At 42.0% G+C, this 16,304-nt stretch overlaps 2 protein-coding genes across 2 annotated transcripts; one reads left to right on the top strand and one right to left on the bottom strand.

Moving 5' to 3' along the window:
- Positions 1 to 638: 638 nt before the first annotated feature.
- LOC4332670 (histone-lysine N-methyltransferase, H3 lysine-9 specific SUVH3) lies at positions 639 to 3,272 on the top strand. The gene is made up of 2 exons (XM_015774722.3): positions 639 to 1,261; positions 1,388 to 3,272. Exons 1-2 carry the CDS (start codon positions 1,069 to 1,071, stop codon positions 2,797 to 2,799), a joined length of 1,605 nt encoding a protein of 534 aa, XP_015630208.1. The 5' UTR covers positions 639 to 1,068; the 3' UTR covers positions 2,800 to 3,272.
- A 5,961-nt stretch (positions 3,273 to 9,233) lies between these two features.
- Positions 9,234 to 10,227, bottom strand: LOC9269723 (calmodulin-binding protein 25). Its single transcript, XM_015773627.3, has one exon. The coding sequence runs from the start codon at positions 10,141 to 10,143 to the stop codon at positions 9,496 to 9,498; it is 648 nt and encodes a 215-aa protein (XP_015629113.1). The 5' UTR covers positions 10,144 to 10,227; the 3' UTR covers positions 9,234 to 9,495.
- Positions 10,228 to 16,304: the final 6,077 nt, after the last annotated feature.

Raw genomic sequence — 16,304 nt, forward strand, 5'->3', positions numbered from 1 at the left:
AAAATACATAAGGAGTCGTATAAGAAATCTTTTTAAAACCTCGCATGTTACTTGGGACAGGAGTTGGATTTCTAATTGCTTCATAATTCTTGCCAGGCCATAAGAAAGCAACGTACAAGATATACATCATCCCAATTAGAGTTCAGAATTAGATATCAATACTATAAAAACTAGTTAGGTGTCCGTGCGTTGCAACGGGAAAAAGTAAGTTGGAGCAATCTTCTATGAAATTCATAAGTTGGAGCAAATATGGTGATGTCAAAAAATTTGTGATGATATACATTGTGAGACCACACAATAAAATAGTAAGTTATAAGTTGATGAGCCTGACTTGAACATGACAAGGTCAACGATGAAACTAGTATTCCTATGTTGCTAAATTGATTCTATATAGAAAACTAGAAATATAGCAAATACATGCTAGAAAAAGTGTGATTTATTAGGCATTGTTTCCATTGTTTTCCACCACCATCCTAGAAGTATTTTTAGTTGTTGGGTATTGATTATATATTCCACATGTATTCACACTTTTTACGTCTTGATGCAACACATCTACTTTCACCCTCCCCCATCGTCTCTCTCCCTCACCCCCTACCCGTGCGCACATGTCTTGTCCACAAGGACCACACCCCATCCCCATCCATCTATCTCCTCCTCCCTAATCGATCCCCAACCATTCTTCTCCACACCCATCCATGCACCTCCTCCCCATCCCCTTCCTCGTCATCTTCGTCGTTCCACGGTGCGTTCCTCCTCTCCATCCCTCTTTGTCACCTCCCTCCTTCCACCCATAGGGCTCCTTCTTGCTACCCCTCTCCACAGGACACATCTCCATCCCCACGCCCTACCCCTATTGCCTCTCCCCTTCACCCTGCACACCACCCTGTTGCTTCCCTACATCCGCTACTTGAGACTCCTCCCCTATCACCTATCTCTTCCTACCCCATCACATCCCGTCCTCGATCAGATACACCTCCTCTTGTCACTTCCCTCTATCCATCCCATCTCCTTCACCAAGGCCACCACTCCCCCTCATCATCATCTCCTCAACCACCCCGTGTGTGCACAATGGAAAGTAACCAACACAAAGCATCAGATCCACAGGATTCTATGGTTCATTTAGATCTGGATGAAGATAAGATAATGGTGACATCAGCATTACCATGTCCTTCAATGTCCGTGGGAAAATCGGTTATGAGGAAGAGGGGAAGACCAAGCAGGCATGCACGAGGAACTTCGTTGTCTTCTGTTACCCCAGAAGGTAATAACATTGTTTCTTTAAGACCTTCCTTAGACAAATTGGATATATCTAGTCAAAGAAAGAGAGGAAGACTACCCAATCATGTGACATATAATTCAGAGGATCCTTCTCAAACTTGTATTGTAGGGTGCAAGAAGATGGAGGGTCGATCATATAATTTGCGTAGTGATTCAACAATTTTGTTGAGAAATTCATGTTTGCTAATAGCTGATGGATCGACAAAACAGAAGCGATCTTGGGGACTTGACAAGGATGACTTGCATATACCTTTCTTTCAAATTTCAGATAATCCTAGGGAAGCTGTTGATGATATACTCATGACATTTGGTGGACTACATCGGAGGATCATGCAGTTGATAGATGTGAAAATGGCTTCAAAACAGCTTGTCTTCCAAGCATTGAACCTCATGAGAAAAGTTGGATATCATGTTAACAAGGACAAGAGGGTTGGAGAGGTCCCAGGAGTTAAAATTGGTGACATATTCTACTCTAGAATTGAGATGCTCTTGGTAGGGCTACATAGTAACATCAATAGAGGAATTGAATTCATGTCTGGTGCTTTTATTAATAAGGAAGATAAGATAGCTACATGCATTGTGTCATCTGGAATGTATGAGAATGGTGATGATGACCCATATACTTTGGTATATAATGGCCAAGGCAAAGTCCACCATAAGCTTGAGAGAGGTAACTATTCGTTGAATCAGAGTTTTATTAGAAGGAATCATATTAGACTTATTCGTAGTGAACCAAATCCATTGGTTAGGCTAGGCTCAAAGGAAAAAATATACATATATGATGGTCTTTATAAGATCGAAGAAAAGTACAGACAAACAACAAAATCTCGTTCTAACTTAAAGTTCAACAAGTTGGTCAGGGAACTAGGCCAGCCTAATGGCATTGTAGTATGGAAGAATACTCAGAAATGGAGGGAAAATCCATCTTGTAGAGATCATGTCATAATGCCTGACATGTCAAATGGTGCAGAAATAGCTCGTGTTTGTGTTGTAAACAACATTGATAGTGAGGATGCTCCTAACAACTTTACCTATTCAACTAAACTTGATAATGGGAATCATATGGTTTCAGCAAACAAGATGTGTGTCTGCAAATGCACAAGCTCATGCCTTGGTGAAGACAATTGCTCTTGTTTGAAAACAAATGGCAGCTATTTACCTTACAACTCTTCAGGAATACTTGTTTGTCGAAAGACTATGATATATGAGTGCAATGATTCATGTGCTTGCACAATTAATTGCTCGAACCGAGTGGTACAGAGGGGTTCCTATCTACACTTTGAAGTGTTCAAGACGATGGATCGAGGTTGGGGCCTTCGCAGTTGGGATCCCATTCCGGCGGGTGCATTTGTATGTGAATATGTTGGTGTAGTTATTGACAAAGATAGCTTAGTTGAAGAAGATGAATACATATTTGAGGTTACTAGACCAGAGCATAATTTAAAATGGAACTATTTACCAGAATTGATAGGTGAACCTTCTTTCTATGACATGAATGATACATTCAAGAAGTTGTGTTAACAACCAAATTTGGTAATATCGGCATTGGGAAAGAAGATTAGATTGAAGCGAAGTCGGAGGCGGAGATCAAGTTCGGAAACAGAGCAGGGATTGGCTGGAGTCCAGATTAGCTACGATAAGATCGGCTGAGTCTGAGTCGGACTAGGTAAGCCGATGTAGCCGATCCTAGCAATACAACTTGATGTGTGATGTCGGGTTGGATTGAGGTGCTTCAAGGTGATTGCCGCACATGGATAGAGTCCTGAGGAGGCAATTGTATCTATTAGTTAGGATGTTTTATGTAATTTCCTTAGAGATATGATTGGGCAAAAGTCTGCCGCAAAGACTTATAGTATCTTAGAGTTTGTTAGAGATAGTAGTCGTGTCCGTTATGGACATATCTTGTAATTCTCGGGTATAAATATACCCGAGCCCTATGTAACTTTTAACACACGTTCAATACAATCTCGGCGCATCGCCACCCTTTTACTTTAGTTTTGTTTCGACGAGTTCTTGCTTTCGGGTTGAGCTGCATCGGTTTCAATCTTCAACAAGAGGTAAAACTTGTTATGACAACTTGTGTTTTCGGGATTAGTGCTTCCATCTTTATGATACTCTGATCTCGTTTATATAATTCACCGAGCTATCATATATCTTACATAATCTCCGGCAATACCACTATCTAATCTACAATCGGCTAACATCTGTCGGTAGAAGGCAGCCGACCAGGTTAAATAGCGACGTTGACCTAAATTATATAAGATATTTACCACTTTATGAAACTTCCAGTGGTTTGATTGTCTAGATATTGTTCTTCTTTTCATACTTAATGCTGCATCAGTTAAGTTTGATATATTAAGTCGTGCTTAGAATATCAACCTCTAGCCTGCCTTCTGGTTGCCGATTAGGGTAGCATCGGAGTTTCAGCCGATCTTATCTGATTTAACTATATTTGCTCTATATGCTTTATTGACATGTTAAATCTGCCCTTTATGCCAAGATATTGTTGTATTTGAATATATTAGGCTTTTGCTTGATATTCTATACCTGTTTTAATATCCTGATATAAAGTAGTATATGAGTATTAGCCGATACATGCTAGATCTATCTGATCGGCTATGCTGTAAACATATATAGTCCTGTTATTACTATATATTTTGGTCTAAGTGATTTATACTGTCTCGGCATGGCGACCGATCTATCCCAATCACTTGATTTAAGTATATATCGATATAAGGAGTATATATCGTTAACATCTACAGCCGATCGAGTAGATTTAGTTCTTTCTTACTTATTCAAGATTGCCGATCGATACACATATGACATCGGCTCAAAGATAAATGATATGTCATCGGCACTTAGCCGATCGGCTATCATTTATAGATTTAACCGCGATTTCTTTGCTTCTACTTCTTGTTGGTTACAGGATCAAATCAACTGGCATGCTAGCACACCCGAAGGCGAGCTTTGGACCTGCACTGGAGTTAAGCAGATCTCCCAGGCCTCGTGTTTTCTGTCAACAAGTTGCCAACAATCATTAGTGCAAAGCAAACTGGCAACGTAGCTCGTTTCATGAATCATAGTTGCTCTCCTAATGTTTTCTACCAGCCAGTGATGTATGATCATGGTGATGAGGGCTACCCACATATTGCATTCTTTGCAATCAAGAACATTCCTCCCATGACAGAGCTTACTTATGATTATGGTCAAAGCAATGGTTCGGGGTGTAGAAGGCCAAAAATTTGTATATGTCAATCTCACATGTGCAAAGGTACCTTTGGATAACAAGTAACCACATAAGGGAAGTCGTCCAACGAAATTTGTTGTTAGAGGTCAGTTGTTCCTAAGATCTTACTCTATCCTTATTTTCCTAATTTTTTTCCCAACAATTCCAATTCTAAAATCTTACTAAAGTCTCATGGAATTCATGAGTTAGTAGAAGGTATGGTACTTATGAGGATAATGAGTTAGTAGAAAAATTCATCCTAAAGTATTGATGTACTAGAATGTAAAGTAGGCCTCTTACCATTTGTTTCTCTTTGTATCCATTGAAGTGAAAATATTTAATGTTTTGCATGTAAAAAATTAATGCATGCTTGTTCATGTAAAGTAAAGTAATGATTCAAACCCATCATGATGGGTCAAATTCTATGATGACATCCATGTCCTACACTTTTAAATCACACACACACACACACACACAACACAACACAACACAACACAACACAACACACACACACACACACATACACACTTAACTTCTGTAACGTATCATCATGGGTTAAATTATGCCTATACCCCCTCCAAGGGCTGATGTGGTGTGCCAATTCGGAGTCGATGTAGTATAAGTGAATGAATATTGATGTGCTCTCACACATCACACCATCTCTATGTAGGCATGCCACCTCAGCTCCTAATAGGATATGGATGCTTTTGGACGTGTGATGGTACATTAGACACGTTTAAAAGTATAAGTATTCAATATAAAAAATTTTAGAGGAGTATGCATGGTACATTATAGCAAGTTTAAACCATTATAAGCCTGGCAATTTGTTTGACATCATCTTCTTATGAATCTATGTTAAATATTGCCGAGATTATGTTTATATGTTGAAATATTATGACAATCATGTGGGGATGATGATTTGACATGCTTGCATGTTGAGCTCTAGAATGTAATAAATTGTAAATGATGTGGATGCTTGCAGTATCTTTGAGATGTAATATTGCAACGGATGATGATGTGGGATGCTTGCATATTGAACGATAGTATGTAGTGGATTGTAACGATATAGAAAGTATACATGTATACATTAACTCTATAGGAATATTCTTCTGTTTGATTATTCTCCATACCCAAATATTTCATAAAAAAACACCAAGTATGATGAAATGTTGTTTTGTCCATAGAAGACATTCAAACGCTTTCTTAATTGAGGTCCTCTTTTTATGGCTCATTCGGTTTGAAGGGGTTTTCTTAGGAAAAGTGGAGGATTCAAATCCCTATAGGAATTAAAACTACTCACTCGTTCAGAATGGATGATTTTATTTTACGAAAATGACTGGAGGATTAGGGTATAGGAAAAGTGGAAGGCATTTTCCTTAGACATACATTTCATAGGGAAAACATAGGATTTTAAATATTCACTAGGACCATTTTTTTTATTTTCATTTGCTAGGTCCAAGGAAAATTAATACTTAAACCTTAATCATCTATAATTTAGGAACAACATAAGCTATTTTGTTTGATTTAAGGTGATTGTTTTGAAAGATTCTTGTATTGAGCTAATTCCTTTGTTCCAAACAATACTTTTCTTTTTTTCCCTACGTTTTCCAATCCTCTATTTGACACGCACAATTCTATCATATTCCTATGTTTTCCTTTCTTATATTATGAATAAGCCCTTGAGAAAAGATTCGTGAAGGAATTTTGTAGGATTCATATATTCCTTTAGAATAGCATAATGCATAGAGATTTAAGAGAAAAGTTAGCATGAAGTCTAATCTCACAGAAATTTTCCTTTGAGCCTATCTCTCTAATTCTTGTATGTTTCATGTTGCTTATCTAAACCTTTTTTTCAGTGGAACGACGATAGAATGCCGATTAAATTTATTAAGATTTGGGGTTTTTTTAATATCAACAACAGTGTTGCCTACATAAATGGTTAAATTTTATGTTTTCCTCCTGTATTATGCAATTATTTGTTTTAGTATGTATTAAAAGGTGTGTTTTATTATTCGAACGTTCCAAACAGGGCCTAAGTATTACTCATTCTGATAATACTTTAACCCAATCAATGAATTTTGATTAAGTTATATACCTAAAAACTTGCATTTATACGGTTGTGCCATTCATTATTAGATTGATCAAAACCTTTTTTTTTCTCGTTGTTTGACATTTTGAATTGTCTTCTTCAACAGAATTTGTTCTGGGAACTTGGAAGCTGTTGGCTGGGTGTATCTGGTATTCTGGTGTTACACATACTTATGGATAGTGTTTGACTTGAAAGGAAGGCATGTTGTTTGCCAAATCATCGGACATGTGCCAAATTTTATTGGAATGGTTTCTTTGGTGTCCTCCGAAAAGAGGAAATGTTTGGTGTAACTCTCCTTTTAGACAAAAAAATGTGGAGTATTTACTCTCGTTTCAGCGTACTTTTGTACTTTGTGGTACTATTGTCCTATTATATACCGTATTTATCTGCTTCAGTTAGGACTTAACGATTGTTGAACGCCATCTTCAATTGAAATCTGCTTGGATGTTTGTGGCATGCATGTGTTATACATTTGTTGTTCTGCATTGTTCTTTCTTTTTTTGTGTCGTTTTGTTGGTTGAAGATGTCCTCAGCCATGAGCCATGCATGAATTATAAATTATAAGATGATATCTCAGCAAAACTTAGGTGATGTTTGGATCCAGGGACTAAATTTTAGTCCTTGTCACATCGGATGTTTAGACACTAATTAGAAGTATTAAACATAGGCTAATGACAAAACCCATTCCATAACCCTAGACTAATCCGCGAGACGAATCTACCTAATTAATCTATGATTAGCCTATGTGATGCTATAGTAAACATATGCTAATTATATATTAATTAGGCTTAAAAAATTTGTCTCGTGAATTAGCTCTTATTTATACAATTAGTTTTATTATTAGTCTACGTTTAATACTTCTAATTACTGTCCAAATATCCGATGTGATAGGGACTAAAATTTAGTCCCTGGATCCAAACACCACATTAATCAGTAAAGCCATGTTGCTTGTTAAAAGTATTGAGATATCTCTCACAACTAAGTGGCGATGATAATCTCTCCCCCATTGACTAGTATAGTAGTATTGGCATCAGTAAAGCCATGATTTCAGGCCGTGTTTTAGATTCAAATTTTTTCTTCAAACTTTCAACTTTTCTGTCACATCAAATATTTGGATACATGCATGTAGCATTAAATGTGGACGAAAAAAACCAATTGCACAATTTATATGTAAATCGCGAGACGTATCTTTTGAGCCTAATTACGCCATGATTTGACAATGTGGTACTATAGTAAACATTTGCTAATGACGGATTAATTAGGCTTAATAAATTCGTCTCGCAGTTTACAGGCGGAATCTGTAATTTGTTTTGTTATTAGTCTATGTTTAATACTTCAAATATGTGTCCATATACTTTAAAAAAATTGGCACACAAACTAAACACAACCTCAGTTACATATCCTTGCTCAGGCAAAGTGCTTATGGCTGTGTTTAGTTCCTAAAATGGGGAAAAGTTTAGGGAAAGTTAGTAGTTTGGAAAAAACGTTGAGAGTTTATGTGAGTAGAAAAATTTTGGATGTGATGTGATGTAATGGAAAGTTGGGAGTTTGGGAGAAGTTTGGTGTGAACTAAACATGGCCTATATATTGTTGTTGGATTACTTTTTAAGCTCATATTTAGTTCCAAAACTTTTTCTTCCAACTTCCAACTTTTTCATCACATTAAAATTTTCCTACACATACAAATTTCTAACTTTTCTGTCATATCATTCTAATTTTAACCAAACTTTCAATTTTGACGTGAACTAAACACACCCTCCTAAGTCTGGAAGTTTCAGAGAAAACATTTTTACGGCAATTACCGAGTTGGCCGGCCTGAAACATTCTCTACGCCTGGCGCAGTCGCAGAGATGCTCCAATTGTACGTCCTCCACGGCTCTTTACACTGCACTTGCCATGTGAACGGGGCACGTGGTTTTTACGAAATTTTCAACCCCAGTGAAAAAGGAAGCAGGTGCAGCCCAAGTGCGCGATCGCCATCGCCGACAAGGGATCAAATTGCAGCTTTTGGTCTCTCGGCTCGGGTTGGGCATTTTTCCCCTCATCGTTTCGTTTCAACTCCGATGAAAAGCGAGCGCCGAGCAGAGCAGAGCTGAGCGGATTGCATGACTTGTATCCACCGCGCGTCGCGGGTCAATACTATGGAGGAGCGACTCGTGTAGCGGTGTACCTCGAAATCTTGACGTTGAAACATGGCAAAACCGGGCCCGTCGTCCTCGTCAGGAAGCTCGAGACTTTTCGGACCTACGAGAAAAGTCGCAGGTTAAGTGTGGCCCTCGCGAACGCTTGTGGTTTGTGGCTATGTGCGGTGTGCTGGTGCTGACGACGCGACGATGCAACTTGACGGGTCGGTCGACTCGTCGTGTTCATCATCCACAGAGTGCATGGCTGCGTTGCAGGCTTGCAGCAGCCCGTGCTATTCTGCAGTACGTGTATGTACGTCCTTGTGTTGTACTGGCCTCGTTCCTTTCCGCAAGAGTTCGGCAGAGTATGTAATGTACAGAATCCATAGTACTACAACTCATAATATGTTTGTTCAAGATTCAGCAACAATAGAGCAAAACAATATGGACCGGATTGTCTGGCCGGAAAAGCAGAGATTGAAGGGCAAAATGGATCAATGGGACATTGAGACGCATCTGCAAGTGCAACTATAGGAATCCATCACAAGAAAGGTAGGAGAGCCGGGAACCTGGTTGCTAATTTGCTACACTAGCTAAGCTAGCACACTCCGACGCGCTCTGCCACCACGGACACACGGCTCACTGCGTGCAGTAATGTACAGCTTCTCTCTACAATTCTACGTCGAACAGACGATGGGAGCAAGCGATCGATGGGCAGGGCACACGATGGCATGCATCATTCATTAGTTACAAGTACGTAGTACTCCTACCTTGGTAATTCAAACAACCTCGTCCTTGCCGTACATGACGTTCCACGAGTCCAGCGTCGGGAAGCACGGCTGCTCCGGGGCAGCCACCGCTGCCGCCGCAGCAGCGGCAGCGTGGAGAGGGTGGGGGACGCAAGTGGCGACGTGGGCCGCGCCCGCGCACGCCGCGGTGTCTGCCGGTAGCAAGGCGGCGGGGTCGACGACGTCGAAGGGCGGTGGTGGCATGAGGAGGCCGAGGCAGGCGTCGTCCTGCGGCTCGACCTGCGCGCCGGTCACCTGCTGCACCATGATGCGGAACGTGGCCGCGTCGGTGCTGATGTACGTGGTGGGCGCCCGCTTCGACGGCCTCGGCCGCCGCTTCCCCGCGCGCCCGCCACCCGCCGGCCCAAGCCGGCACCGAGCCGACGGCGACAACGACGCCCGGGTTTTCAGCACCACGGCGTTCTCGCTCGACACTGCAGGCGTGGGCGCGGCCACGGCAACGCCGCACGCGCCAAGGTCGACGTCGGTGGCAGCAACGTACTGATGCGTCGTCGGCTCGGGGAGCGGCGAGGAGTCGCAGAGGGAGAAGTGGAGCGCGCGGGCGATGGCGGCGGCGTCGGAGAAGGACCTGGACAGCAGCGCGGCCGGGGCCACGCCCACGCAGGAGGCGGCGTCCATGGCGCCCGGGCACTGCAAAGCGGGCAGATCGTGGACGTGGAGGGGGTTGGCGAGAGTGGGGCAGCGTGGGTTGCGAGTGGGAATGGGGGGAGAGTGGCGATGGCGAGCGCTATAAAAAGGGAGGCGGCTGTACGATCCGGCGCCCCGAAAGCGCGTCGGATTTGCGTCGGGAATCGGGCGGAGGTGTATGGGGTCCGGACGTCCGGTGCGGAGGTGTCGACCCAGTTTCACTCACGAGCGGACAGGTAGCACGCACGCCGGCTTGGCATGCACGGCGCGGATGTGTACGCACGCACCTCCGCGCCGGACCCGCGCCGCGCGTGGGTTGACACAGTCGCATCGCATCTCGCGCAGCGGCATGGGATTCTCTAGTTTCTCTTTGGGGTCTTGGACTCCGGCCGAACTGTTGTCTCACCGGGTCACCGAGCGTAGTACACTAGTACGATACGACGTGCCCGCGACAAAAATCCGGTCTTGTCAAACGCGCCTAGCTTCTGGATTAACCATTATTATTATTCTGCTGCATACGCTCAACAGTTCCGTGCACCCCCCTCTTGCCCTCTAGAGTTTAGATGGGATATATTCTAGATAAATTTTATGATGATTGAATTAACCCTTGCGAAAAACCTGTAAAAAATTATGCGTCGTCAAAGGAGTCCTTTCCCTTGACGAGTGGTCCTTGAGCCGTTTTTAGTGTACCTACACGAAGAAAAAATGTGTGACAAATAAACGTGGAGCTGCTTTTGTTATTTCGGGACCAGCGTGAGAGTGTAATTGTGTTGGGTGGCTGTCGTCACAAGAGAACAACACGAGCGCCGAGAGTTCAAACGAAATCTAGAAGCGATCTTTCTTGTGCGCTCTTTTGGAAAACATGACGTGCAGTTGTGATCGCCGCTTCGAGATGCCACTTTTGAGCGCGCATTTCTCTTTGGCGTCTCGACGTTCTCCCTCTAGCATAGAGCGGTAGAACGGAAACAGCAATTGGAATTCCAACGAGCAACTGCACTGGCTGAAAATGACCGCGATAACTTTCTGCGACATCAAGTTTTCATCAACTTTAATCTCTTCGGAATCTTATGTGCTTTGTCGCTCATGCATCTGATCTTATGTATTCTGGGCGAAGTAAAGCATCACCCCACACCCCACTTTGTTGTATTCAGAAAAAGGTAAAGCATCGTGCAAAGATTCAGCTGCTAGTGCAGGTACAGGGGATGTTATGTATGCTAGCTGCTAGCACTGTAGTCATTTCTACTGATGAGTATTCTAGTTATACAATCGAGCCTCATCAACAGGCATAAATTACTCGATTGCACCTTTTTTTTACATGTAGCGTCGTCAACTGATTATTTTTTAAAAATATCTATAATTAGAGTGTAATTACACCTTAGTTAAATCGTAGTTACACTATAAATACACTCTATAAGCAGTATGTAATTGAGTTAAAAGAACTCAAAAGCAGTGCTTGCTTGGTGGCAAAATAAGACGCCCTTGTGAAAGGAAGGTCACGAGATTGATTTTTTTTTTAGAGAAAAGGCTCTCAAGCCCAGCTTTTATATAAAGCATAACGGAACCAGTACATAGTATGACTGGGGATGCCGGTTTAAACAAAACAAGCACAAAAGAAAGCAAAAGCAACAGCTAATCCTGCAAATTAAACTACAAAGACGTCTAGATTTTCAGAGGATGCTGCGCTTCCTGTCTTCTTCTTCCAGAGCTACTCCTGGGTCATCGTCTTCGTCATCTTCAAGCACGAGATTGATTCTCACCCCACATGTGATGAGTGCTTGTTTTCTTCCCCTCGCGCTTACACAAATCTTGGAGCACATCCCATGATTTTTTTTTCTAAGAAGAACTGTTAGATTTTTTAGCAATTCCATTTTTTTTTTCATCAATCGCAACTGAAGATTTTTTTTTTTCATCTTTCTCTGAGCATGCTGAATAGCTAGGCATGCAAGGCAAGTCTTTGGTTATCTGTTTTCAGAGAAAAAAAAGGGCAAGTGAACACTAAGGACGTTCACAGTGAGCCTACATGGCATTCGCCCTCAGTTCTCCACGTTTGAAATCCGTCGTCACGTTCGCGTCTGTCGTGATAACTGAATACCACGAAGCCCTGTTGAGCCACCGGTTCTTCGAGCAGATCGCAGACATGCGGCGCTGGGAGAGATGGTCAGGATCATGTTGTGCAGATCATGGCCTCGCCGCGTCATGACTCCACACACGCTCGCACCCAATTTCATGTGTGGCTTTGAACCTACTTGGATCACACACACCACTGTGGAGCTTGTATCCTTCAAATGGCTTAGGCCTAGCAAGCATGCTATCACCCTACGGACATAAGGGATGCAGGATAGTCATAGTTGTACCCCCAAAATGTGATTGTTGTAAGAACACTAGCTTTACAATGAAGGTCACTTTTACGATCTTTTTGTTTCGGTCATTGATTTATTGCCTTCCCTCATCCCCCCCCCCCCCCCCCCTTCCTTCTCCTCGTTGCCTCCTCACCTTTCTCTGCCCCTCTCGTCCCCCTCTTCTCCAATGGCGGAGGACCAAATTTCACGGTGAAATCCGACCTAAGCAGCGTGGATCAAGCTAAATGGTAGTGGGGTCGAGCTCCAGCAACAAGATCAAGGTCCGGTGGGATACAGGTCATCATTGCCACTAGGCCCCTCTTCTCCACTCATCGAGTTAGTTTTCCCTTCCACAATTCCGTTACCACCTTTTTACCGCCGATATTCAGGGCTTCCTGCGGAGTTGGATTGGGTTGGGTTGGAGGGAAGGGAACCTCGTTGTAGGCCATGATCATAGTCGGAGCAACTGTGCTTTCGTGGGGGAACAGGTGTTCGTAGGAGCATACGACTAATACATACGTGGAGAGGAATCTCTTAGCTGGTAGATTGGGATTGTTTGTAGGATCTAATAGTAAGAACTAAGCTAATTAAAGAGGGGTGAATGATTATTGTACCCAAAAACCAAAATTTTTAAAGGAATTAAAAATTACCCTCAAATTCGATGTAGATCGGTTTAACCGGAGTTGATCTGTCGGTCTGACCACACCTGTGCCGCCAGTCTGACCGGTGTTGATCTTTCGGTCTAACCGCCGAAACCTGTCGGCGTCACCGGTCTGATCGAACAGATGCCGTCGGTCTGACCGCCGGTTAGACCGCCGAACCCGAGCAAACACAAATTGAAGAACTCTCAAAGTAGATAACAACTTTATTACTTTTTTCTATGTTTACAAAGTGCAACAACAACAACACTCCTCACGAAAATCTCGACTAAACTCGAAACCCTAACTATTCTCTCAACTCAATGCTCTCTAAGGCGATACCGGGAGGCCACACCCTCCTCTCTATTTATACATGAGGTAGGCAGCATAAAGCCATGAATCAAACTCATAAAAGAAATCCTAATCCATCTAGAAAACCTTTCCACACAAGAAACCAACTTTACAAACTCCAATTGTACCAAATTTGGACTCCTTCCAAATTTGACTCGGCATCCCATACGCACACAATATCTCCATCGTATGCCATACGGAATCTTCACCAACCACATGCATTGATCTTTAGCCTAAGTATCCCGCATGATATCTGACCGTCCGGACGTCACCTTAAGTTGACTCCCGACCCATCACTGGCAATACTCTCCCCGTCTCCCGAGGCATCAAGACACCTATACATGAATCAAACAAAGGAACCATATTTCAAGACCAAGATATGTCCAACTTGACTTATTGTTAGCAAACAACAATATTACATACGCATAGTATCTATCTAGAAGTCATAAACATGAACTATCCACGAATATCCAATGAAACAAACCGAAACCGAAACCGACACAGAGTCAGCCGGTCAGACCGTGGGCTAGCCGGTCTGACCGCTCGATACACGCCGGTTTAACCTGCAACCCATGCTTGGTCTGACCGGACCAAGTATCCAGCAGTCCCTGTTCATCACCTGTAAATCCAATCATCTACAAAACCACTTCGCCAATAATCTCCAAATATCAAAATCAATAATCTCAAATGCCAATTGTTCATCACAGAATAAGAATCACCTGCACATACTCCCTCCGTCCCATAAAAAACCAACTTAGTATCGGATGTGACACATTATAGTTCTACAAATCTGAACATGTATCTATTCAGATATGTCACATCAGATCTTCGATTCGTTTTTTATGGAATGGAGGGAGTATGTGCATTGTGAATTGCCTGGAGTGAGTGCCGTGTGACCGTCTAACAGACCGTGTGAAATCCTTTGGTTTCACGACGTTGCAGGATCAACGTGGAACAGGACCGGAAGCACATGGCGTCCTACCTCAAACTGTACAAAGGCCGAGTTTAGTTCCAATTTTTTTTAAAACTTTTAATTTTTTCTATCACATCGTGACTTTTCTACCTACACAAACTTTCAACTTTTCCGTTATATCATTCTAATTTCAACCAAACTTCTAAGTTTAGCATAAACTAAACACACCCAAAGACTGAAACCGGTTTGAAGATTCTGTATATACTACTTGTCAGCGTTGAAAAATTTTTGATCATTCGACTACCATGTCAAGCTCAGCTCTCATTAGACAGTACCCCCTCCGTCCCATAATATAAGGAATTTTGAGTTTTTGATTACACTGTTTAATCATTCGTCTTATTCAAAAAAATTTAGAATTATTATTTATTTTCTTTGTGACTTACTTTATTATCCAAAATATTTTAAACATAACTTTTCGCTTTTTATATTTGTACAAATTTTTTAAATAAGACGAGTAGTCAACCATTGTAAGAAAAACTCAAAATCCCTTATATTATGGGATAGAGGGAGTAGGTTGTACTGGAACTGTTGCAGCCATCATGCTACTTGCACTAGTTAGCAGCGGGAATGACGATGATAATTGTCACGCTCAAACTATGGTTTAGGTTAATCATTAGCATCTCGCTAGTCACCGGCCATCCATTCCCCTGAACTCGAATGTAATTAAAGAAGTGCTTCATAGACTTTGGGTGCCACTGCCACAGCACTTAATCACTCCCACTAGCACACCTACTACTATATTAATCAAATGGTTAGCAGTATCACGCATTAGCCCAAATGATCTCCAATATCAAAGCAAATGATGTGCCAAAATCAACTGGAGAGGCAGAAGAGAAATATAGAGGAATTTGTTCAGGCTTAGGAGCCACATATACTCACAAGTCATAAGCAGAGGGACGGATCTAGTATGAGGATGGCAGGTCTCGAGTCTTCACTACTGGTGCGAGTATCAAAGGAGCCCCACGGAGCCTTCATTAAATTTTTTTGATATATATAGATTGGAAGGAGGGCGGTAGTTTTATCTAGTTTGTTCAGACTCTCTACTATTTCTTTATAGATCCATCACTGATCACAAGTTAGCAAGGTTTATAAAACCGACGAAAAAGATCGATTTTCATGAAAACCAAACTTCTCAAGTTGGCTCGAGAATACAAACCGCTCGATTTTTTGTTTATCAAATTGAAAGATAAAAAACATAGGTTTAAGTTTTTCTTTAGGAAAATGACCGAATTTTGTCGAGAGTCGACGTTTTCCATAAAAACCGTGATTTTTTTTTTTTTTTGCTCGGGATCAGTTTGGTGAAACCTTGCAAGTCACAATAGGCACGCATCTTGATGATTCTTTCAAGAGAGCTGTGTTTGTGTTTACCATTCAGGGAGGTGAAAGCTGAAAATGTGCATTTTTTTTTACAAAGAACCCGCGAACTCACAACAGATTGTGCGTTTCTTCTTCCAGCATAGCTATGCACGGTATTCTGCACACTTGCGTTTTTGCTGCACACCGAGGATACGTGTGAACTATCGTTCATATCAGTACACCGTTTTATGAGGACATCATGATATCAGTCTGTGGTAATCAAGCACTGTCGCAGCATGATTATTTACTTGAAAATCATCGGGCACGTCACTACGTCAGGTACCACCTTACACTCCTACACAACTCATGCGATGCCTTTGCTTTGACTTGGTTGCGTCTCTAAGCTCCTCCTCCACTTGTCCATTCTCTTTTGCATAATGGCATTGAGTATTCTTATCTAACAATCACCAAGTTAAATATTATTCATCATGCATAAAAGATGTGCACTAAACCGCCAACCATTCATGCCGATGAAAGTGAAATGAATTGATAATT

The sequence above is a fragment of the Oryza sativa genome, chromosome 3 (assembly GCF_034140825.1).
Source record: "Oryza sativa Japonica Group chromosome 3, ASM3414082v1".
Lineage (NCBI taxonomy): Eukaryota > Viridiplantae > Streptophyta > Magnoliopsida > Poales > Poaceae > Oryza > Oryza sativa.